This window comes from Juglans regia, chromosome 5 (assembly GCF_001411555.2).
Source record: "Juglans regia cultivar Chandler chromosome 5, Walnut 2.0, whole genome shotgun sequence".
In the NCBI taxonomy this organism is placed as follows: Eukaryota; Viridiplantae; Streptophyta; class Magnoliopsida; order Fagales; family Juglandaceae; genus Juglans; species Juglans regia.
Window position 1 is genome coordinate 4129485 of NC_049905.1, and position 25625 is coordinate 4155109.

Sequence of the window (25625 nt, forward strand, 5' to 3'; positions counted from 1 at the left end):
AACGAAGCTTAAATCTATTAGAAATAGAATTAGTTTAGATGGGGGTAAAACGATATATATTCTTTAAAAAAAACGAAATAAAAATATTTATGTAACTAAAAGTCTAAATCCTTATAATAAATATTATGTAAACTAAGTCCTAGACAATAATTATTAGGTGGTTTGGAGTAGATATGTTATGTATTTTTATATATAATTTTATGATAAGGTGAAAATATTACCCTAAATTATATTTCCTTTTTTTTTTTTACAAGACTTGAGTCGGACTGTTTATAGTCCATTTGAGACTCTCAATTTTAGAGCACTTTTATTGGATTAGTCAAAGTTAAATGACATTTTTTATGAATATGAGAGAAATTTGACTTTTAACTATTTCATTCACATAAATCTCTATATTAGAATAATTATTTTTTCATTATATAACAATAAAATAATATAAGATGAATATAGTTTTGATTATTCACATTAAATCTCAATATTAAATTATACATTAATTCATTATATAGTAATAAATAATTAATAATTTCAAAAATATTTATTTTTTTAATTATTAATTTAATTTATTTTATCTTATTTTACTATTCTACAAATTATATATTAATTAATAATCATATTTTTATTAAATTAATATATCACTAACTCAAATTAATATACCAATTATTATAAAATATGTGATAGAACGAAAATGAATGAAAAATAATTAATAAAATATGTATTTGATGTATATATAATAATCTTTAAATTTAAAAAAAATTTTAAAATTTTGAATATATTAAAATTTAATTAATTCATTGTGGATATATTTAACTCTTTAATAATTAAATATTCAATAAATTTAATTTTAAACTAATTCGAGTGCTTAAAGCGTTTATTGAGGGCACGTATGAAGTAAGGTCCAAAGGGTAATCTTGTAGGCTGTCGCACCAAATAAAAACCTAGAGTCCGCGAAACCGTAGTTCTCAGTGTCAAGCTTATACCGGAGCCTTCGCCTCCTTTAAGCCCTCCGATCACCTCTACTTAGCGGCCGAGTAGTACTTCCCCGAGTCTCCTCGTGCGGCTTCCTCGCCCTCCCCGAGTAAGTTCTACTCTACATTCGGCCTTCTTCTTCTGATGTTTGCTTCCCTTTATATTTTCCTTGAAAAGAACATGAACGGAAAAGTTCAACTCAACTGGAAGATGCGATATTGTTGTTTTAGTCGTACCCTGATCATACAACAGTTAATAGTTTTAGATTCATGATGGGGTATTTCCTTTTCTTGGATTTTCACGGCAACCCAATATAGGATAGCTGTTGTGCCTTCACTTATTTGTTTAACAAAGGATACTTTTTTTTATGTCTTCTTAATCTAAGATTGAGGAGTTTTTCCTTTCGTTTAATTTCTCACATTCATCGATCAAACGAGGAGATCGCATTGTATTGTATTTTAAATAAGCCAGCCCTGTAGTAAATATTGTAACTGAGAGTAAAGAGGGGAATCGTGTCTTATAAAATGGGAAGTTATGGGTGTCGAATTGATAATGTTAAGGAGTTTGAATGTGCTCATATGGTTCTTAATTGGTAATTTGGCAACGTGTTTCAGCTTCACGAATCATGATAGTGATGTAAGATCAAATCCCACCTTTACTTAAAATCCATGGATTATTAATGGGAGGAGGGCTAAGCTTCCACTTTGTACCCAAATTTTATTATTTATAAACAAAAATTATAATAAAACCCAATTTGCCTTCATATCCACAATGCTTTCTAAGCTATATGGAAGCTTTTCATTTTTTTTTTTGGTTTAATGCCATTGGAAGACATCATTAGATATCGTTTCACCCAACATCTTTTGGACAATATAAAATAAACCAATTGATGGGAATATATTTTCACTTTTTTTGAATATATATATATTTTTTGCTTTCATGGGATTTATTTTTTGAGGTAGTATGGGAAGTGAAAACAACTTCATCAAGCTGAAGTAGGACCAAAGCAAGTGGTATATATTCTCATCAAACCGACCACAAAAGTGATTTAGATACATTTACACTACCACAACTTGCCATTCATTCATTTGAGTTTGACCTATGAATAAATGGGCAATGAAAGCTACACCCCAAAAAGAAATATACTGTAAAAAGGGATGAGATGAAGAGGATATCATGTTATCGAGGATGGGTTGGGTATCTTTCTTGCCTTTTAGTTGGGTTGAAGATATGCTTGATCTTATGGGAAAGACTCGAATAAAAAGAACTCAAACCAACTAAGGTTTTTACTCATCGAAAAGGGTCCACTCCAAATTTGTAAGCATGCAAACCTTTAATGCTTTGCCTCAATTTCTTATAAAAAAAAATTTCTGTCCCTTCTATGCCTCCTTAGGGTTGGTTCCACGTCCATCTCTCGTTTTCGTTATGTCTATTGAGTGCATTAAATTCACTAAATAAGAAGTAAATCTACTCTCGAAAAGACAAGATATGGACCATATGAAAATGAAAACTTTGTTTTGATTCTGTTGTTGATTGAGCATATCAAATTCACGTAACATTAGTTTAGGAAAATAACATATCGTACAGATCTACACAAGTCTTTTCACTTCTATCATACTATGTGGATAGAATATTATTAATCAATCATTAGATTTATTTTTTAAAAAACGAGAGTTAATCTAATGATTAAAATATAAGAAACAATGACACATCAATACAGTGTGATCGTCGACCATGTTAAGAAAACCCTAACTAAGCAATTATGCTAACAAAAATGATACACCAACTGCTTGTTAACAACTTGTCTACAACCCTGAATAATATATTTTTTAAAATTTTAGTTTGACTTTTATTTTAATTTAATGTTTTTAAAGATTTAAAAAATACTATTTTATTAAGAATTATAAATGAATTGTGGTTGAGTTGTAACCTATCACTACTCTTATGCTAAACATTCTCCAACTAAGTTCACAAACTTCATAAATGCAAGAATTTAGGTGGTTTTTTCTGGCTGCAAGTTATTGGGGATTTTAGACCTCAAAACTTATTTCGGATGAGGGCTATGTCAAATCAATCAATTAGACATCATCATCATCATCGTCATCTTCATCTGTTTTTATATGTTTTTCTCTGACCCATAACCTAAACTAACTATTTGTACTTTGTTTTTGGGCCTCACAATCACAGTCCATGCGTTCGAAAGTCTGGTGATGTTCTTTGAACCCTTTACATGGTTAAGGCCCTCAAATGATTAGAACATTTTTCGGATTTAGGTTGTATATGAAAAAGAATACATTTTCTATAATTTAGAGAGAATATATATATTTATTTATATAATATGTGAATCTCACCACATTTCTTTGGTACACCATTAGGTAGTGATATTAAAAAAAAAAAGACAGCAGAAATGCACCCATTTCTTCGGTACACCATTCGGTACCGTAGAAGGGCACTTATTAACATATTTGAAATAAAAACAATTATAAAAAGTAAATTATGCAATATTAAATGTTAAATGAAACGTTGAATAAATGAGAACGTTAAGATACAAAGAGATTATATAAAAAGTAAATTTATAAGCTGATGTGGTTTCACGTGATGTGCTAGATCTACTTTACATTAAAAAGTAACTTTACAATATGACGTACTGCATCTAGCCACGCCAGTTGGTGAATTTACTTTTGTGTAATTACTTTATGGTTGAAATATTTCTATGAATGAATATAAGACATATTTTACGTTTTTCTACAGGGCATAAGAGCATAGCCCTTTCAAATTTTCAATGACTTTTTTTATGATGTCGTAAAGATTGATATGAGAAACCTGAGGAGATACATGGGACTTCAGGTTGATTTTGGTCTCCATTATAGGTACTTTTCAGTTTTAGCCAATGTCAGAGCTCAGAGCCCAAATTCAGAACCGGAAGACCTTGTTCATGAGGGTACAACTGATACTCCCCATATTTCGGGTTTGCATGAACTCTTGCAGTTATTTGCAAGAACAAGGGCACCTATTGAAGGGAAGGCTTGCCATGCAAAGATCATTCATGTTGGGTTGGAAGCAGACACATTAACGTCGAACATGCTCATTAACATGTATTCTAAATGTGGTTTAGCTGACTGCGCTCGTGCTGTGTTTGACGAAATGGGCGAGAGAAGCTTGGTTTCGTGGAATACGATGATTGGGTCACTTGCTCAGAATGGTGAGGAGCAGGAAGCCCTTTGTCTTTTTGTCGAGATGCAAAGGAAAGGAACCCCATCTAGCGAATTCACTCTTTCGAGTGTTCTTTGTGCTTGTGCTGCGAAATGTGCTGTTTTTGAGTGTAAACAGTTGCATGCATTTGCTATTAAGGCCGCAATGGACTCCAATGTGTTTGTGGGAACTGCTTTGCTTGATGTTTATGCCAAGTGCAGTATGATAAAGGATGCAAGCTGTGTTTTTGAGTGCATGCCAGAGAGGAGTGATGTTACATGGAGTTCGATGGTGGCAGGTTATGTGCAAAATGACCTTCATGAGGACGCTTTGGTGTTGTTTCACAGAACTCAAATGTCTGGGCTGGAGCACAATCAGTTTACGATTTCGTCTGCTATTTGTGCTTGTGCAGGTCTGGCAACTCTGATTGAAGGGAAACAGGTGCATGGTGTGTTATGTAAAGCTGGATTTGGATCTAATATATATGTTGCTTCCTCTCTTATAGACATGTATGCCAAATGTGGCTGCATTAGAGAAGCTTACATCGTGTTTCAAGGTGTGGACGAGAGGAGCATTGTTTTATGGAATGCAATGATTTCTGGGTTTGCTAGGCATGCTCATTCCATGGAGGCAATGATTTTATTTGAAAAAATGCAGCAGATGGATATTTCTCCAAATGAAGTCACATACATTGCTGTATTAAATGCATGCAGCCATATGGGTTTAGTTGAGAAAGGACATAAATATTTCCATCTTATGATGAGGGAGCACAAGGTGTCACCCAATGTGCTTCATTATTCATGCATGGTTGATATTTTTGGTCGGGCAGGGCTGCTTCGTGAAGCTTATAATATGATAGAGAAGATGCCGTTTGATGTGACTGCTTCAATGTGGGGTTCACTTTTATCTTCTTGTAGGATCCATAGAAATCTTGAATTGGCTGAAGTTGCAGCTAAGCATTTGTTTGAGATGGAACCTAATAATGCAGGAAATCATGTTTTGCTTTCAAACATATATGCAATGAATAAAAAGTGGGAAGAAGTCGCATTAGCAAGGAAGCTTCTTAAGGAAAGTGACGTGAAGAAGGAGAGTGGTAAGAGTTGGATTGAAATCAAGGACAAAGTTCATTCATTTATGGTTGGTGAGAGAAATCATCCTCAAATTGCTGAGATTTACTCAAAGTTGGATGATTTGATTGCCAAGTTGGAGAAAATGGATTACAAGGCTGAGACTGAACATGACCTTCATTTTGTGGAAGAGAGCAGAAAGCAACAACTCTTGAGACACCACAGTGAGAAGCTTGCTCTTACTTTTGGGCTTATGTGCTTACCTCGGAATATGCCTATCAGGATTATGAAAAATCTCAGAATCTGTGGGGATTGTCATTCTTTTATGAAGCTTACATCAAATATGACAGAGTGGGAGATCATTGTTCGAGATACAAACCGTTTTCACCATTTTAAGGATGGATATTGTTCTTGTGGAGATTTTTGGTGAAATGCTGGTTATTTCACTGTCTTGTCCATGTGATTTGTAGCGAGTGTGAGTGGTTTATGCATTTTGTCTGCTTTGGGATGGGTCCAAGTGTTAGAAAGTGAAGGGTTTGAATATCAAGTTGAGTGATTGTCAACCCCAGTTTTCATGATGTCATGTATAATTCTTGGTATATTACACTATCCATCATCAAAATCAGTTTCAACCGTGTGAGCAACGACCAGGTAATTTGAATTACAAGTTTGAGTGATGGATTCTTAGTAGCTATAGTAACCTTAAAGATTTCCGAAATTGTGTAGCACATGGGTATAATGGTTTCAACATTCATGTCTCTTTCTCTCTCTCTCGCCCTCCCTGCTTAAAGGTCTTTGTCATCATAACTTTTATGGGAGCTCTCTCTCTTTATGACAGGTAGAGTAGGGGCAGGCATGAGAGGTTGTCTGATATTGAGGCCAATGAATAATTTCCCTGGATAATGGATAAAGCTGTTTGTAAGAATTTGCTTCGGTATGCAGCTCTTACGGCACCTATTTGGTAATTCTTTTCCGGTCCAATACTTGGTTTATCACCTAAACTCGGAGCCAGCAAATGCAGGTATGCTCTGACCTTTTATTCTCAAAACTAGATTGTCAGACTCTACAGTCAATTATCTGTGTCATGTTGTTAGTTACCTATCATCTCAATCTTTTTGCACTTAAATGGAAACATGGAATGTGTTGAAGTTCTTGATGTGTGCGTAATTGTTGTGATTAAATTTTGAAAAACAGGTATACATAAAGGAGAGAGTGCATGAATTCTTCCAACCCATGCTCCCTTGTGGTTGCAACTTGCGATCCTGTGTAAATCAATAAACGGGACATTTGTAATGATATGGTAAGGAGACTCGGTGCTTTAGGTCACCCCTTACATTGCTGTTCCATGAGCTTGTAAAGCTCAGTGGACAAAGACCTAGGGCAATGTTGGTTTAGTTTTGGTGCAAACCATGGAAAAGGCTTTTTGTCTATTTTGTTGGTATAAAATATATCTATATTCAATCCAATCTTGTTTATACTCAGCTATCTATCAAGCTGATGAATGCACCTTAGAACTTTGTACTATCAATCATTCTTTTAGGCACATATTTGTATTGCAATATTGGTAAGGCTCCAAAGAAACTTTGTATTGGCGATTGCACTTTCACTGGACAAATTAGGATGTGCAAAAAGGCTCCATAGTATGCTTGATAAGAACTCTTGGTAATTCATAGGAAACAGGGTAAAGCATAATTAAAGAGGAAAAGATGTACTTTTGTCCATCAGTAATGATAAAAAATCTCTGCTTAAGAAATGGGTTCTGAGCAAAACACGTTAACATTTAAGTGCCAATGGTCCTAGAAATAAATCCCATTTTCTGAGCAAACAAGTTGAACAAATACTTAGCTGTGTGTTAATTTCAGGCTAGTCTCTTGCAAAAATAGATTAATAAATTGGATCAAGTTCAGCCTGAAACCCCAAATCTTTCCCACTGGGTAACGGACTTGGGCTTGGATCCAATTACATAAAAAATCAGATTCAAGTTAAATCTCTTAGAAATATAATTAGTTTCCATGGGGTGAAAATAACTAAAAGTCTAAATCCTTATAATAAATATTATGTAAACTAAGTCCTAGACAATAATTATAGGAATAATTATTAGGTGGTTTGGTGTAGATATGTTATACCAGTTTTTTTATAAATAATTTTAATAATATATTATTTTATGATAAGATGAAAATATTACTGAAAATTATATTTCAAACTATGACTGGTTATCCAAATTCCGGCTTGGAAATCTGGGTATACCCGGATTGGAACTCGAGTTTCAAATCCAGGCTAGAACCCAGACCGGGTTAGACTCGGGCTGGAACCGAATGAATCCTGGTTTTAAAGTCGAAACCCCACTTTTTTTTTTTATTTGATTGTTTTGACGTGGAAACCAAAAGAAATACACGTCGGGGGTGATTGACAGTTAGACACCACTCATCTTGTTCACACTGGCTTCATTCATGTACATGCAAAATATTTGAGTGAAACAAGAGGTAGGTACTGTGTGGGGATCCAAAATACAGAAGAATTTCATTCATTCGAATTTAAGATCACTTTTATCATAGAAATCTATAGGAATGACCATTGCCACACGCAACTCTAAAGTTTGCCACAGCCCTCACATTACGAAATTAAAAAAAAAAATCCTAGAAATAATTTAAAAAACCGTAAATAATTATAAAACTATGAAATCTCTTATAATCTCTCAAGGGTTTTTATTTTTAATCATTTTCTTTTTGAAAAAAAAAAAGGTATTTTGGGCTTTTGAAAATCATGGTGTTTTTAATATATATATATATATATATATATTTTTTTTGTAATGCTAGCAGCATGGCATCTAAGACACCTTGACATGTGACACTGTTACATTATTTATTAATTGTTGAACAATCATCAATAGAGTCAACTCAAGTGCCTTTTCATTACCTACAACACCACCTTGGTTTCCAGATCAAAACAAAAAATAGACAACGTTTCAAATAAAAAAACATTCAGACATTTGGGTTTAAAATCCGGCAGCCAGACCAAGTTTACTCGGGTTTTGCAACTCGGATTCCGGCCTGAATTTATTTCAAGTCAAAATCTAAAACTAAAATTTAATTTTTTAAATTTTAAGACTAGACCGAACCGAATTTTTATCTTACCCAAATGAACACTCATATTTCGAACCTAATAATTTTTTTTTGTTTTTACAATACTCGAGTCGGACTGTTATAGTCCATTTGAGGCTCCCAACTTCTAAGCCCTTATTGAGGGCACGTACGAAAGTAAGGCCCAAAGGGCAATCTTGTAGGCTGTCCAATCACATAAAAACCTAGAGTCCGCGAAACCCTAATTCTCAGAGTCTCAAGCTTATATCAGAGCTTTTGCCTCGTTTAAGCCCTCCCATCACCTCTCCTTAGCGGCCGAGTAGTGCCTCCCTGAGTCTCCTCGCGCGGCTTCCTCGCCCTCCCCGAGTAAGTTCTACTCTACATTCGGCCTTCTTCTGATGTTTGCTTCCCTTTGTGTTTTCCTTGAAAAGAACAAGAACGGAAAAGTTCAACTCAACTGGAAGATGCGATATTGTTGTCTTAGTCGTACCCAGATCATAAAACAGTTAATAGTTTTAGATTAATGATGGGGTTTTTCCTTTTCTTGGATTTTCACGGCAACCCAATATAGGATAGCTGTTGTGCCTTCACTTATTTGTCTAAAAAAATATACTTTTTTTTTATGTCTTCTTAATCTAAGATTAAGGAGTTTTTTCCTTTCGTTTAATTTCTCACATTCATCGATGAAACGAGGAGATCGCATTGTATTGTATTTTAAATAAGCCAGCCCTGTAGTAAATATTGTGACTGTGAGGATAAAGAGGAGAATCGTGTCTAATAAAATGGGAACTTAGGGGTGTCGAATTGATAATGTTAAGGAGTTTGAATGTGAATTAAGTTTAAATAGTTAGAGGGCTCTCTTGGATTTTGAATATCTACTGTCTTGAATTTTCTGTTCTCTTTGGTCGTTGCCGTTGGGAAATTATAACCTCTTTTTGCCAAGCCAAAAGCTTGTGTGTAAGGATCTGTTATATGGGCGTTTAGCTATCCTTTTGGAATGTGTAATTGGCAATCTACAGTCTATAGTTATTGTTTATTTTGTTTCTACACATCTTCCGTTAAGCATATAATGTTTATTTCTACTAGATCCGCTCGTTGCCATCTTTATTTCCAAAGTATATTACAAAGCTTGACTGGGCTGTTTGTTTATGTTGACCTTGTGAATCTGCATTGATAATTCGAATCTAAATTCCTTTTTCCTGTTTTTCAAGTAGTGTCTCTGAGAAGAGTAACAAATGAGATCTTTTATCTTCTAACCTTGTCTGTATCCTTTCAGGAACAGTTAATTCTCTGAAATGGGTCGTGTTCGAACCAAGACTGTGAAGAAGTCTTCACGCCAGGTGATTGAGAGGTATTACTCTAAGATGACCTTGGACTTCCACACCAACAAGAAGATTTTGGAGGAGGTTGCCATCATCCCCTCAAAGAGGCTCCGCAACAAGATTGCTGGCTTCTCTACCCACCTGATGAAGCGGATTCAGAAGGGTCCAGTGCGTGGCATCTCACTGAAGCTGCAAGAAGAAGAGCGGGAGCGTCGTATGGACTTTGTTCCAGATGAGTCTGCTATTAAGACTGATGAAATTAAGGTTGATAAGGAGACCCTTGATATGCTTGCTGCTCTTGGTATGTCTGATATCCCTGGGCTTGTTGAAGCCGAGCTACAGCCTGTTGTTCCTGCACAGGTGTTTAATCGTGGTGCAGGTGGTGGTCCTAGGAGGTACTGAGATGGTTGAGTCTCTGTACTTTTAAGAATCAATATCTTAACTTTTATTGAAGTTCTGGATTCTTTTTGGTTAGTTTTGATGTTTTGTTATAGTGACAAGGTATTCGGATTGTTAGTTTTGGTCATAATTGAGTGATTAGATGTTTTTGAACTTGGAAGATGGTGCCCCTAATATAATTACTTGAGATCCTAAGGCCTTTCTCGTTATGGTTCATGGTTAAATGCTAAAGCTTTTGGGTTTGCTATCAATGGGTTTCATTTTGTGGATGTGCGTGCATTTGAGAGTTAATTGGTGTTTGTTAAGGAAATCCTGAGGTCGTTCTCGTTATGGTGCTTGTTAGCAGTAACATTGTGTAGATATACGTTATAAGCTCACACCTACCTATCATTTTCACACACTTTTGAGTTGCTCTAATCCCTCTCTCACACATTTCTTCGTGTATGCTTGTGTCATCTTTCCCCGTTTACACATCAACTTAATCACAAGCCTTATAAGGGTGAAAGATCCAAATCAGTTATACCCGTTGTCCTCCTCGTCTGAATTTGCTTCATGGCTTCGTCACAAACCGATTAATCTTGAAAAGGGTTTCCATCATTTTCTCAACAGCATCGATGTCCAACCTGTCATCCGCCATCAAGTTCCAAACCCTCGAAGCCTCACCTAAATTACCTACACCGCAGAAACCTCTAACGCTTGCAAGTAGCTCCACTTGACTTTCTTCTAAGTCCCCATACTATGCTCGTGCCCACAAGCATTCATAAATTTGAAAAATGAAATGATAATGAAGTAAGGGAAGTTCCATCTCCCGGAGTTCACGGCTCCCTCTGCTTCTAACTTCACTTGCCTAAACAATGACATTGAATTTCAAACAAGAGATGGGACTTGGGAGAAGTGATTAGGTAACTAGCATCGGTGTGGGCTGGGGGGAGCCATAAGATGAGCCCCGCCTTTAGTATGGACTTGGCCCTTTCGTTCAGCGACCTCTTCAATCCAAGTGTTCTTTTGGCAATACACATGAACCATAAGAGTGTCTGATTATTTATTGAAAGAGTCTCCACGGCATTCCATACCTTGTTTTCCATGATTCCAATTTGCGAGTCAAGGTTTGTGCTCTATTATAAAAATCTCTCTTATCCAAAAAGAAAGAAAGGGTTGCTTTAAAACATTACAAAAAGAAGGAAGTACTCAACATGTCACATTGGAGAAGATATATATAGTGCAAAATCTGCATAAATTCCTTTACAACAACAAAAAAAGACCCTTTTCACATTCCTAAAAATCAATCAATTTTCAAATTCCTAGTCTTATTTCAAATCAATCGAAAGCTTTATTTCCAACTTTTTTTTTTCGATAACTGTGGGTATCCGGACCAGCTTGCGCGCACCTCGACTAATCCCATGCTTTGAAGTTAACGATCAGGTAAACCTCCTGTGGCCCTAAGGGGACTCGAACTGGTAACCATTGGAGAGCAAACCCAAGCCCGGACTTGTTGAGTTATCCCTCAGGGTTTATTTCCAACTTTGTATTATTTCCAATTTTCGGTTGGCATATGTGTACAAGCTCATTCAATCCAATCATTGTTTCCTCAAAGATTCCTTCCCAATTTCCCTTCTAGCAGTGCATTGGGTCGATTCAATGATCAAGTGATTTGTAATGGGATTCTTCCTTTTGTGCTTTTTCTTAAGTTTAGGTTCGCATTGTTTATGCAATTGAAAACACTATGCTGATTTTAGGTTGGCATTATTTTTGCAAGCAATTAACTTTACAAACTTGTTCCCTCCAACGTATGTGTCCTCTTCCGCAGACATGTCGAAGCTGCTTCTATGATTCATATTAGGCTTATTCTAAGTTTCCATCTTCCAAATACATAAAAATAATCCAAACAAAACACTGAACATTCTTTGCGACATCCTTGTCCTCCTCCATGTTCTTCCCAAATGTGGATCTTTAAGATATGCCAAAAATTGTACAATGCGCATGCTTATATTAAATGGTACTGCTGTTTAATCCACATGGCTATAGTATATTATCTTGCTCGCCTGGATTGTTTTGCTGAGGCTGACTAAATATCAGTTAAATGAGTTAACCTAATTCAATCTGTTTCATTAAACAAATTACATATTTCAATCTCAACCCACTAATTTCATGTTGAATTCACGTAAAGTTTGCAGTTTGTGACAAAAATTATCAGTGTCTGAATTAACCTTAATCCATCCTTGGTTAGATGAGTAGGTCTCGATTGATATTTTTTGTTAATTTCTTCAACAAAATGGAAACTCTGCATCTTCTGATTCTTCCATGTTCATTTCCAGTCATGACAGTACGTGTAGAGGCTGTCTTACATAATTGAACTCTACAGAAAACACTGTTTCCCAAACCCATGGTTAAGCCGACAACACAAAAGGGTCAACGGAGCATGTGCATCCATCCACGCATGGATGCTCTGAGCCAATCATGAATTAGGTAGGAAGGAGACAAACCACTTCAGTTTCCAACCATTTCTGCACAAAGAACCCATAATTCCAAAGACATTATATCAATCTAGAGATTCCCCCACCAGAATCTCTTCATTGTAGAAGCATGCATGAGATTTTAGATCTAAAATCAACCTTTTTAGGGGTATTTGGACTCTTAATTAAAGTAGGCTGGATAAAGATTGAAGGATGTTTGTGAAGCTTGAAATGAATGGAAGCTTCCAACCACGTACCAACAGCTCAAATAATCAACACCTTTGCAAAAGATCAAATGATATCTTCCTAAGTAGATGCAAGATTTTTCTACAGATCTTCACAGAAGTGCATAAATCTCATGAATTTCAGATGTGGATTTACAGTGAGCACATGGGTTTGTCCATAAACACAGAGAGCTCGTCCTCTGACATTAACTTCCATGTGATCTAAGCTTTGTCAGTTATCAATATTGACAAATTATCTGTCATGGCTTACTGCTTGTGATATAATGGGAGGCTCCCACCATTTTTTTGGCATTCTCCAAGAGCTAGCTTCTGCATGATTTGATCATGTTCAGTAACAAAAGCAGACTTTTGATGATCCTTTTCTTTCTTTCTTTCTTTTTTGGTGCGATTACAGTATTAATTTTTTTTTAATAAAATCCAATTATTAAATAAATAGTAATTTAACATGATATAGAGAAATGATACTTGCAGTCGTGAGTGTGCAAGCGCCGTGCAGTCGCTTTGAAAAAAGTGAATAAATATGAAACCCACATGAAAAGAAATTAAATTTTTAATAGTGGACCCCACTCTTTTTCAAAGCGACTGCACGGTATTTATGCATTCTACGACTGTATGTAATATTACTCCATGATATAATTTCTAATTCATATCTTAATTATTCTTAGTTAAAGCAAAGCGACTGCACGACGTTTGTGCATTCTATGACTGTATGTAATATTACTCTACGATATAATTTCTAATTCATATCTTAATTATTCTTAGTACTTTAACAGCACCTAAGATATGAATGGCTAAAGAGAAAAGAAGGTATTCGGGTTTGAATGTGTTCTTACTGCCATGTACAATAATTAAGGTATATCAGAAAATAAATGAGAGGCCTATGATCTATCCCTTGGGGTCTCAATCTTCAGTCCTCATAAATTCTAGGGCAAGGACAATTAATGTGATCAGTGATTCATACTTTCCCTCTTAAAATCACTTGCATGAACTTTGCCTCTTTTTCATTTTTGCTTTATTCTGACTGTTTGTCTATGCACACACCTATGTATATATATTCATTAATAATTATGGTCTTCTTTCTTCTTTGCAACATCAACTTTCAAATCCCGCCAACTTGTGACTTTCTTCAAATTCTTAAGACATGGGCGTGATTTGGTAGTGAATTAAAATGAAAGTTTAAAGTTATATAAAATATTATTAAAATATTATTTTTATTTTAAAATTTAAAAAAACTAAATTATTTATTATATTTTGTTTACGAGTTTAAAAAAATTGTAATTATTAGATGAGATAAAATGAGATAAGTTGAAGTTGTTTATGTTTGGTTTACACATAAATTTTACCTAATAAAATTTATATACTGACGTGATGTAATTTAATATAATCCATCAAATTATAAAGTTTTTTTTAATTATAATATATATATATATATATATATATAACATATTAAATTAAACCACTTCAAGAGGTAAACATTTTTACATAACAGTTGGTGTCTTTTTCGTCCAATGTAAAGACATGTGGAACTGGGAACTAAAGCGACTGAACAAGTTTTCAAGGGACAACAGCCCTTAGTACAGCCTTCACATGTTGACATATTTGATGGGTTTAAAAAATAACTGTCTTTATCAATCGAACTACATATTTATTGTTTTTCCTTACTTAATTTTGCAATCTTGTAAGCATTTCTTGTTCGGTTGGTATCTATAAGTTATATTTATTTTATAATAAAAATAATTTTATAATCTCACTTATCGTATCAAATTACGATAATTTATAAATTTATCTTTATAAAATTCTTTGTGGCCATATATTTATATATAATAATTTATTTCAATAAATGAACCAAGTATGAGACTCATATAAAAAACTTATTTTTTTAATAATAGATCTTAAATTTTTTTAAATAGAGTGCACAAAATTTATGTATATTAGAACTTTTATCATCACTCTTAGGGGTTGTTTGGAAATAATCTTCATTTCATTTAATTTAATTTTATTTCATTTCTAAATATCACTCAAATATAAATATTTTTAAATTAATTATTATAATTTTTCTAAACTTATAAATAAAACATAAAAAATAATTCGATTTGATCAAATCTTAAAACAACGATTATATTAAAAAATTATATTTTAATTTTATAATATTTTTTATTTAATTTTTTTTAATTTTTCAAAATCTAATAAATATTTAATTTAAACTATTTTATTACTATTCACAACTTCTCTCATTCATCTCATCTAAGTATCTATTTAAAAAAAATAAAAAGATGACAAAAGCACGGTCGTATTCAGTTGGTGAGAGAGTGCATTAAATAACATTAAATTCTTCGAACCTAAACACAAAGAAAGCCTCGACCAGTCCCATTTATCTCTCCATCTTCCCTCGCTTCCTATCTCATCTATCCCCTCTCCTTTAAATATCAGTCTCCTCTGATCACATTAATGAACATTTACAATCCATAGATTCAATAACCAAGACTCAAAGCCCACTTCTCTGCAAGCAGTTCCAGATCCAATGGGCAAGAAGATCATGAAGAAGCTGCCTTCTCTCTTCAAGAACAGATCATCAGAAACAAAGTTGCAGCCATGGCAATGGCCCTCGTGCAAGCATCCCAGGACCTATTCATTCCGAGCTGGGGATCATGACATGTTCAAGACAGTGAACTCTGTTTTCCTTGATCCCATCATCATCGATGGAGTCGAAACACCCGAGTCTTGGTTCTCAAACTCTTCCGAATCCGCAAGCAACTCAACCGAGTCTGAGTTCGACTTTGATGGGGAATCCCTGGAAATGGTTGTGCGTAGCGTGAGGTCGGAGAGGCTGTTTTACGAGCCAGGTGACACAAGCTCGATCTTAGAGAAGGCAAAAGTAGACGGAGGTTTACCATTTAAAGAGAGCGTGGTTTTGGCCATGGAGTCGGAGGACCCATACCTTGATTTCAGGAGGTCAATGGAGGAAATGGTTGAGTGTCATGGGCTGAAAGATTGGGAGTGCTTAGAGGAGTTGCTGGGATGGTATTTGAAGATGAATGGGAAGAAGAATCATGGGTTTATTGTTGGAGCCTTTGTGGATCTTCTTTGTGGTCTTGCTGCTGCTCCTGCAGCTGGTTCCAATTGCTTTGATTTTACTTCTTGTTCTTCTTCCTCTACAATATTCTGTTCACCTGATCAGGGTCAGAATGAGATTAATGAGATCGAAAAGATGGTAATGACTTAGCTTTTAATGCATCAGTTTTTGTGGATATTAAAGTAGGTTAAAAAGTTATAATTGCTTTTAAATGCAGTATCCTTGATTCATGCATTGCATACTACTTGTCCCTGAAAAGTAGCTGAAGCCATGAGCTTGTTAGGTGGAAAGGTTGGTCCGGTTCTTGTTTGTTAAAAGAATAAGATAATGTGATAAATGAATGCTTAAATGATTTATTTTATAATAAAAATAATTTTAAAATTTAATTTTTATATCCATTCATATTAATTTATAATTTTATTTTTATAAAACTAAAATATTTATAAATAAAATTTCTTCGTTATTAAAATATTTAACTTTTGATTTTTTTTTTTGTAAAATAAAAGTTCACAAAATGATATAATATATTGTCATGAATCATAATATAAAATCCGCTTTACTATCTAACATAATCGCATTTAGCCAAATAGTTTTACCTTTCGTGAATCTCCTATTTTTTTCTCTTTTAAAAAGGTCAAATTTGCAGTAGGTGGGTGGGTGCAAAAGGCTTGGATTGGAGGTAGTAGCAATATGAGGCCCACTATCCACTTGCCTGCACACTATTTCACGTGATTTTTTTTAATTTTTTATTCTTACTAAATTAAGAAAATTTTTATACTCATTATTTTTACGCTACATATTTATTAAAAAAAAAATATGTAGTGTAGGAATGATGAATAAAATCTTTCTAATAATATTAAGAATAATGCTATGCGTCTCGATGAATGCTACCGACAGTGGATTCCGATTCAATTTTTTTTACTTAGTGATTAATGAATTATTTTTTAATAATATTGTGAATTTCTTTTAAAAAAATATTTAAAGATATAAAAAATGTATTAAAAAAAAGCCAAATAACCTTATTGGGAGGATCTCTCAAACTACATCCTTGATGGGTGTAGCACCTAGCAGGATCCTAATATTAACAGAGAAAAAATTGAAAGAAAAAACATTTGTACTCTTAAGTAGTAATAACTTTTCATTCATCCATCATGGATTGTGTGATGGACATAGCATTAGGGGTGTTAGTCGGTTGGTTCGGATTAGAGAAATCGTCCAGATTGATCGGTTCGGTCCGAACTGGACAGGACCAAAGTTGATCTGGTCCGGTCTTGATCCAAGAAATAGAGGATTGAAGTAGGTTTGGTCCGGTCCTGCGACTTAGGGGTTTCTCACCCCAGACTGAATTAAAAAATATATATTATTTATATAATAATTGTATAACTTATTATGTAATTTTTATCTAACCTATCACCATTAAAAATATAAAATTTAAAATATATTATTAACAAATTAATATTCTATCAATTAACTAATGTATAATATAAATTAACTAATTATATAGTAATTATACAAGTTAATAATGTAATTTTCATCTAATTTATTATTATTGACAATATAAAATATTTTTTTATTAAGTTAGTTACATAATCTACATTAAAAATTTACTTAATTTTAATTTAGTATTTTAAATAATTTTTTTATTATCTTATTTAAAAAAAGAATAAAAAAATAATTAAACATGATCGAATGGGACTGACCGGACTAGACCGGTCCTTATGCCTATTCGATCTGGTTGAGGATGGAAAAACCCTAGTTCAAATAAGTCCGACCCAATCCACAAAACTTCCTCGAGACCGACCAAATTCACCCCTACGTAGCATGCATGGGTTGTGTTCATCCAAAGAAGGAAATTACAGTGGCAAATAGGTACATTCACAAAACCTCAGTCACTCCATAGCAAATTCCTTCACCAATGAGTGGAATAAAAGGACAAGGAAAGAGCAGAGACAGTAGTTTAATTCATTTTCTACTTTCATCAATAGTCATCACTCAATCTGATAAAAAATTAATTGTGATCGGATCCAAGAAATACAAAATCTGGGCCACCACAAACACAACTGATCTCCCAAATTCTCTGTGCCTAGATATAGACTGGCATGCCCAGTACTGAGTTTTTCCTGGAAGAAAAAAAAAAAAAAAGATATAATTTTCCATAAAGACAGTCACATATATCCAGCTCAAAAGAAACTGAAAGAAAGTGCTGCAAATGAAACAAGGAAGGAAGCTCAAAGATGATCAAAGCAAGGCAAGCAAAATAAAGACCAATTACTTTTGAGTAGAATTGAAGTACTGTTGATTCAAAACAATGGACATTTGGTCTAGGTGCATGTTATTCTCATTATTAGATAAATCCCGAAAGCAATCCGAGTATATTTTCAGTCGGTATATAATTATTAGATAATCTCGAAATATGGATATGATGATACAATTCATATTTGATGATACGATTAGAGTAACTATCTAACAATTTTTAATTTCGAGTAGTACTATCATTCTAATCCTTCATGTAATGCCACCGATATATTCAAACATCTATCTAATTCAAGCAACACTTGACTACATCCATCAGGCCTTGAGTAATTCATCTCCCCAACAAGTTTCTTTCATAGAGAAGACTAATCTGCAACATTAGAAAAATCTAAAAGTTTGAAAATGGTAGATCAGACCATGGGAACCCATTTTCAATCTGGGCCTGAAGCCCATTAAATCTCATTTTCTAACTCAACTCAATCCCAATAACTAGCGAGTTGATCCAAACCCAATGGTAATTAAATAGCATTATGAATTCTGCAAACTCAGTGAAATCTCATTAATCATTTCATTAATCAATGGGGGCCTGATGCTGCAGAAATAAGTAATTTTATTGATTAATTAACAGCAAAGCTGTTTCTTAGCTTGCTGTACTCTCACGTATTCTGTTAACAGTAATAAAAAAGTAATAATAGAATATTAATAAATAATAGTAAATAGTAAGTAAAAAGTAATAATAAAATAATAAATAATAGTGAGATATTCTGAGAGTATGTGAAATGTTCTCAATACCCAAAGGCTACAAAATATTAAAAAACACAAGTCGTTTATTTTCAGAAAAAATATATAACCTTGAAAAATACTATATATAGACTATATTCTCATATAACTCATGTATTCTCGTGTTAATGTAGCACTATCCATTAATTATATAATTTGTTATATACATATATATATTTTAAAAAGAGAGAGTACTTGATTTTCATCGTATTATATGAAAATGAGATAAGAATATAATATATGTTGACAAGATAAAACTGGAATCGAATTGTAACAAACAGAAATCCATGATTCAAAATAAAGGGGGCCTCAAAGCCAACTTTGTCGACTGGAGAGAGAGAGAGAGAGGATAGTTTCACATTGGTTTCATGCAATTTATAATCTGTGATTGAGTTTGATATAACTCAATCAATCAATCAATGATCAAAGGTATAATTGAATTGAAGTTGCTCTTGGAGGACATATAAAAAGCCAAACTACAGTTCCCAATTACTGACTGCAAACAGACAGCAAGTCCTCCCTATCTTTTTCTCAGGGTCTCGTTATTGGTGGACGACTCTCCCTTTTCTGCTTTCTCCTTTTCCACCTTTTTCTCTTTCTCTTTTCATCATATAGTTTTGAGCTTATTCTTAACAAAAGCCATTATTCCATTCCTAATGTTTAAAGTTCAGTGCTTTAAGATATATTTTATGGTTCGCACAATACTGTAAGACCAGCTTTTAATCATCATCCACATTCCTTTATGCCATGAAGAGAGAGAGAGAGCGCCAAAGTTGCATTTCACATGCAATCCACTTTCACATACAAAGCCAAAATTTCCCTCACTCACAAGAAAAGCATAAGCACACATCCCAATAATTCTCATCAATTATCAAAATATAAACCTGCAGAAGGCTATATAGTTCCTCACATATTGGTGCCTTCATTAGTTTTCTCCCCAAACAATGTTCTAATTCTCTCTTTCCCAGCTCTAAACTTATAAACCCATTAAGACCAGATCACTTGTAAGAGTCAGTTTCCTTTCTTTTATATATCTAGGATTGCAGTAGTAGTAGTAGTAGTAGTAGTACTGAATATTCAGTACAAAGTAAGAAAATGAGATCGGGTCTTTGCAGTATACAGCATGGCCTAACTGCTGAGGCAGTAAGCATGGTGAAACAAGCGGTTAGCTTTGCTAAACGCCGGGGCCATGCCCAAGTGACTCCTCTCCATGTTGCCAGCGCCATGCTTGCATCATCTGCTGGTCTTCTGCGAAGGGCTTGCCTTCAATCCCATTCTCACCCCCTTCAATGCAAGGCCCTAGAGCTTTGCTTCAATGTTGCGCTCAACCGACTTCCTGCCTCCACTCCAAGCCCCCTTTTAAGCCCTCACTACCTCAACCCTGCCCTCTCCAATGCCTTGGTTGCAGCATTCAAGCGTGCCCAGGCTCACCAACGTCGTGGCTCTATTGAAAACCAGCAACAACCTATTTTAGCTCTTAAGATAGAGTTGGAACAGCTCATAATCTCTATTTTAGATGACCCAAGTGTTAGCAGAGTCATGCGAGAGGCTGGTTTTTCGAGTACCCAAGTGAAAAATAGGGTAGAACAAGCTGTTTCTTTGGAGATTTGTTCTCAAAAGCAAAGCCCTTCTATGAGTACTAGCCAGTCCAAGGAAATTAGCACCATGCCTCTAGTTAATCTTGGTACTAATGTGCATGTTTCTCCACATTTTAGTCAGTTCAAAGTGCCAGTAGGTAAATCCTTCGATCAAGTTAGGAGCGAAGAAGTCATGAGTGTCTTGAATGAATTGTCGAACAAAAGAAAAAGAAACACTGTTATCGTAGGAGAGTGTCTGGCTACAGCTGAGGGCGTGTTTAGGGGAGTGATGGACAAGTGTGAAAGAGGAAATGTTCCCGGGGAGTTAAGCTTTGCAAAATTCATTAGTCTTCCTGATCTCTTCTCTCTGAGGAACTCCTCCAAGGAGGACGTCGAGCAGAAGCTAGCGGAGCTAGGTTGCCTTGTGAAGACCTATATTAATAGAGGGGTTGTGATCTTGTACTTGGGAGATCTAAAATGTATTGCTGAGTTTTGGTCAACTTCTGGCGAAGAAAGGAGAAACTACTACTGTCCTTTGGAGCACATAATCATGGGGCTTAAAGGATTGGTGTGTGGAATTGGGGAAACTGCAGGAAGATTGCGGCTCTTTGGGATTGCCACTTTTCAGACTTACATGAGATGTAAAACAGGTTACCCTTCTCTAGAGACTATTTGGGAGCTTCATCCACTTACCATCCCGGTTGGAAGCTTGAGCTTAACTCTCAGCCTTCAAAGGTATATAAATTTGATGAACCAATTACCACACTTTTGCTTTTTTTTTTTTTCTTTTCAAGCTTTCTACTTAATTCATGCTTTGTTTCCTACTTTTTACTTTTTGACATTTGGGACGTTTTTTATATTAACTCTCTCTCTCTCTCTCTCTATATATATATATATATATATATGTTGCTTTCTCAGTAATTTGGAAGTTGATCAGTTCAGAAGCAAGGTATCGGCCAACAATGCGCCTGGTTTGCAACTGCCTGAAACTGGATTCGATAAGCGACTAAGTTGCTGTACGGATTGCGTGGACAATTTCAAGAGAGAAGCTCAAAGCATAGCAAGTGACTTTTGTAACACGGAGACGGACACCACCATTTCCACCAGGTCAAGCTTGCCTTCATGGCTCCAGCAACAGGATAAGGAAGACAGGAGATCAACAAAAGATCACACTTTGAATCATGATCAGGTTTTTTATGTTATCCTTTCTTTGTCATCTTCCACCTCCATATAAAAAATTCAAAACTAACGTGCTTTTGTATTTTATCTAATGCAGAAATGTGTCACTGTTAGGGATCTGTGCAAGAAATGGAACCAGTTCTGCAGTTCAGGCCATAAGAATCCTTGTTTTCCTGACAAAACCCTCACTTTTACTTCCTCGCCTCCTTCCACCACTTCAGTCTCTTCATACGAGCGCAACCCTGACTTATATCAGACCCAGTACTTGAGTTGGCCTATCACCTTCGAAACCACACAGAGTCCAAAAGAACAGCAGTTTTGGATATCTGAAACCAGTGATGGAGACGATGAAAGCAATTTGAGAGTGTTCATGCCAGAGAGAAATGACCCTAAACCAGAACTTCTGTCAAATCCAAATTCTAGCCCTAACTCAGCTTCTTCGAGTGAAGTAATGGAAGATATGGTTGGCCTTCATATGTTCAGAGAACTTAATGCCGAGAACTTGAAGATACTATGCGATGCACTGGAGAAAAAAGTTCGTTGGCAGAAAGATATTATTCCTGAGATTGCAACAACTATCCTTCAGTGCAGGTCTGGAATGAGAATGAGGAAAGACAATTTGCAATACAGATCATCAAAGAGCAAAGAAGAAACTTGGCTATTCTTTTCAGGTGTTGATTATGATGGCAAGGAAAAGGTTGCAAGAGAGCTAGCTAAACTTGTTTTTGGTTCTCAAAGCAACTTTGTTTCAATTTGCTTCAGCAGCTTCTCTTCAACAAGGGCTGATTCAACTGAAGAATCCAAAAGGAAAAGAATGAGAGACGATCTCAGTTCCAGCTATCTTGAGAAATTTGGCGAAGCAGTGAATGAGAATCCTCACCGTGTGTTCTTCATGGAAGACATAGAGCAAATTGATTACTGTTCTCAAAAGGGTATAAAGCAAGCAATTGAAAGTGGAAGAATTACTCTTCCTAGCGGCGATACTGTTCCTCTCACGGACGCCATTATCATTTTCAGTTGTGAAAGTTTCAGTTCTGAGTCCAGAGCTGGCTGTTCTCCTCATAGAAGGCAAAAACATGCCGATAATAATGAAAAAAACAATGACGATGACATGCAGGAGAAAAGCCAATGTCTCCCACTCGATCTGAATATTGCCATTACAGAAGAAGACATGAATGGAGATCATGATGGATATTCAGTTTGTGGCATTGGGATTCTGGAATCTGTGGATAGGCATGTTACTTTCAGAATTCAACAATTGTGATCATGTTGAAATAGGAGGGAAGTACGATTGATGATCTTCCTTGTAAGATGATACATTTTTCTTTTTTCGTTTTTCCTTTTAATATAGAATTTTGGGGAGGGATAAACGAAGGAATTAAATGGAAAAAAAAGAAGAAAAGATTTACGAGGATTTTTCGTTATTGGGAATGGTAGGATCGATTCAGCCATATATGTAGGGCTATATTGTGTAATTAATTGGTGTAGGTTTGACATTTTCTTACTGCATCATGTAATAGGTTGCAGCAGCACTGTGAAATATGGATTTTTCTTTTCTTTGGAGTTTCTGACTTCAAATTAGTTTCAAACTACAGCCATAAGTTATCAGCCTTCTTCTTCTTCTTCTTCTTTTCCCTCAATTTTCAACGAAGATATATATATAGCTAGTATGATTTCTAGTACGATATTGCTCATCATGTTCAGCATTCATAATGATCACCATTTAAATTCTCGAAGAAACCAGGACTTCTCGCTTGGTTATACAAATCATCTCATCTAATCATTACAATTTTTTCAAATATTCACACAAAATTTAATAAATAATTCAACTTTTACAAATTTCAAAATAAGTTATATTAAAAAAATTATATTATAATAATATTTTATTTAACTTTCATCTCATTTCATATCATTTGTGTAACCAAACAAGATCGTCTTCTAGATTGCGGATAGAGAGATGATGTTTGCAATTTTAAGGTGTGTAAATCCCGTACACTACATTTAAAAAAAGTGAATAGATTTAAGATCCGCATGAAAATTTTATTTTTTTAATGTTGAATCTCACTTTTTTTTTTAAAGGGATGTGCTATATTTGCACATACATCTAACATTACATAAATAGCATTGTGTTGTGTCCACGCATTTTACAGGAGCGAGGCAAGATTGCTAGAGTAGTGTCCACTTCTAAGGCTTCAAGTATTGGTATTAGACTATCATTTTCATCTTTAAAATTTGATAAAAAGTACATATTTTTCATAAATCCAAAACCTCCTTATCTATAACCCCATATTGAATTAGCCATAATTGGATTCATTAAAATAATAATATAATATTATTTTTTAATAATAATTTTTTAATTTTTTTTTTCATATTTTAAACCATATGTTAATTAATAATTTAATTTGATACTTAAATTATTATTTCCCAAATAATTTTTTTCCTCAACCAAATTAGCCAACAAACAGAACACCAAGTAATTCGGCAAATAGATTGTATATTAAAAGGAACACCAAGTTGCAGATTATGCCCAATAGAGCAAAACAGTAATGAAATCAATGTCTATTTCATAGAGTTAATACATCAGTGAATAAACAGAGATAGATTTACACCTGAAGAAAAAGAGAATGGAAAGTATTCCTAGTGCATAGGAATGGCAGCTCTCTTTGTCATGGGCGAAAGATATTGATGATTTTGTTAATAAAATAAGAGTTTTGTTACACAACTTCCACCACACTCCACACTTCATATTATTTTAAATTTTTTAATTTTTTTTGAATTTATTCTTTTTAAATTATTTCAAATTTTTTATTCATTTTTTATATAATAAATATTTGATAAATGAAAAAAATAATAAAAATTAAAAAAAATGTAGAGTGTGGAGTGTTGGGAGGTTATAAAGATTTATTCATAAAATAATATGGATAGCATTAATGAACAGTGAGTCTTCAAATTTGAGGATAAATTGAAATGTACTGTTGCTCATAGTTTCAGATGTTAAAGTATGATGAATCCAATACAGTGATTTTAAAGTTAGCTAGATTCTATCAAATTTTGAAAATTAGACTATTTGATTAGTCCAATACCAATGCTAGTTCTTCATTTGAACTTATGAAGGCAATGGTTAATGATCAATTGGTCCAATTAGCTAGAGTTCGTTTATATATATTGTTCACCAAAAAGCTTTTTCGGAATGGATCATGATATATCATTAGCACGGTTGACATGTCGGATTGAAAAAAGTTTCAAATATAAAAATATATTTTACATATCGATTTAAAAATAGAAAAACTTATGCTCACTTGATCAATATAATAAAAAGGTAATGCTATGTTCAGAGTGTGCAAGTATCATGTGTAGTCGTTTTAAAAAAGTGTAAGATTTATTTTTAAAAAAAAATAATTTTTTTTTCATGTGAGTCTCATGTTTACTCATTTTTATTAAAGAGATTGTGCAATACTTACGTATTTTATGACTGCAAATATAATTTTTCGTAATCAAATTAAGCACTAATTAAACTCCACTATCGATCCCTTATGACCATTAATATTATATCTAAGTAGTTCTCGTTGAAATTTTTTAGTTCTTTCGATTCAATAAATAAATAAATAATAGTGTGAAGTGTTACAGAAAGTATACTTAATTAATTCAGCACATGCCACTAATTGCATGCATTAATTAGTTTATATATAGGATTTGAGAAGCTTTTGATAATGATTGCACAATGTTCTAAAGCTTTTAATAATTCATATATATATGCATGCATTTTGTTTGCATGCACCTTATAATTAATTCGCTACTTATATATGGTGCTGATCAGGGAAACTGACACGTACACATGAAAGCATGAGTGATGATCACAACATTTAATTTGAACAATTATATGATAGAACTTGGAATAAAATTAACATTTATATGGAATATTAGAAAATTAATCCTTCCCGGAAATTATTTTAAATATAATATAATGTATTATATTATTAAAAAAATTAATTAAAGGGCGCCCGAAATGAAGAAACAAGTGGTACTATCACTTATTTAT

The 25625-nt window shown here is 34.1% G+C and overlaps 4 protein-coding genes across 4 annotated transcripts; all 4 read left to right on the forward strand.

Moving 5' to 3' along the window:
* Window positions 1-917: 917 nt before the first annotated feature.
* LOC109002158 (pentatricopeptide repeat-containing protein At5g04780, mitochondrial) lies at window positions 918-6856 on the forward strand. Its single transcript, XM_018979797.2, has 4 exons — window positions 918-1075; window positions 3718-5876; window positions 6064-6246; window positions 6420-6856. Exon 2 carries the CDS (start codon window positions 3781-3783, stop codon window positions 5653-5655), a length of 1875 nt encoding a protein of 624 aa, XP_018835342.1. The 5' UTR covers window positions 918-1075; window positions 3718-3780; the 3' UTR covers window positions 5656-5876; window positions 6064-6246; window positions 6420-6856.
* A 1604-nt stretch (window positions 6857-8460) lies between these two features.
* On the forward strand, window positions 8461-10275 carry LOC109002162 (40S ribosomal protein S17-like). The gene is made up of 2 exons (XM_018979799.2): window positions 8461-8671; window positions 9582-10275. Exon 2 carries the CDS (start codon window positions 9601-9603, stop codon window positions 10027-10029), a length of 429 nt encoding a protein of 142 aa, XP_018835344.1. The 5' UTR covers window positions 8461-8671; window positions 9582-9600; the 3' UTR covers window positions 10030-10275.
* Window positions 10276-15028: 4753 nt separating this feature from the next.
* On the forward strand, window positions 15029-15972 carry LOC108987562 (transcription repressor OFP13-like). Its single transcript, XM_018960491.2, has one exon. It carries the CDS (start codon window positions 15246-15248, stop codon window positions 15945-15947), a length of 702 nt encoding a protein of 233 aa, XP_018816036.1. The 5' UTR covers window positions 15029-15245; the 3' UTR covers window positions 15948-15972.
* Window positions 15973-19735: 3763 nt separating this feature from the next.
* On the forward strand, window positions 19736-23181 carry LOC109018645 (protein SMAX1-LIKE 3-like). The gene is made up of 3 exons (XM_019000785.2): window positions 19736-21142; window positions 21326-21596; window positions 21684-23181. Exons 1-3 carry the CDS (start codon window positions 19926-19928, stop codon window positions 22848-22850), a joined length of 2655 nt encoding a protein of 884 aa, XP_018856330.2. The 5' UTR covers window positions 19736-19925; the 3' UTR covers window positions 22851-23181.
* Window positions 23182-25625: the final 2444 nt, after the last annotated feature.

Excerpts from the sequence above, each read along its gene's own strand:
- LOC108987562 (XM_018960491.2), top strand. The coding sequence starts at position 15,246 with ATGGGCAAGAAGATCATGAAGAAGCTGCCTTCTCTCTTCAAGAACAGA.
- LOC109002162 (XM_018979799.2), top strand. The coding sequence starts at position 9,601 with ATGGGTCGTGTTCGAACCAAGACTGTGAAGAAGTCTTCACGCCAGGTG.
- LOC109002158 (XM_018979797.2), top strand. The coding sequence starts at position 3,781 with ATGAGAAACCTGAGGAGATACATGGGACTTCAGGTTGATTTTGGTCTC.
- LOC109018645 (XM_019000785.2), top strand. The coding sequence starts at position 19,926 with ATGAGATCGGGTCTTTGCAGTATACAGCATGGCCTAACTGCTGAGGCA. Across the intron at positions 21,143-21,325 it reads TTAACTCTCAGCCTTCAAAG|TAATTTGGAAGTTGATCAGT; the intron begins GTATATAAATTT and ends TTGCTTTCTCAG. Across the intron at positions 21,597-21,683 it reads ACACTTTGAATCATGATCAG|AAATGTGTCACTGTTAGGGA; the intron begins GTTTTTTATGTT and ends TATCTAATGCAG.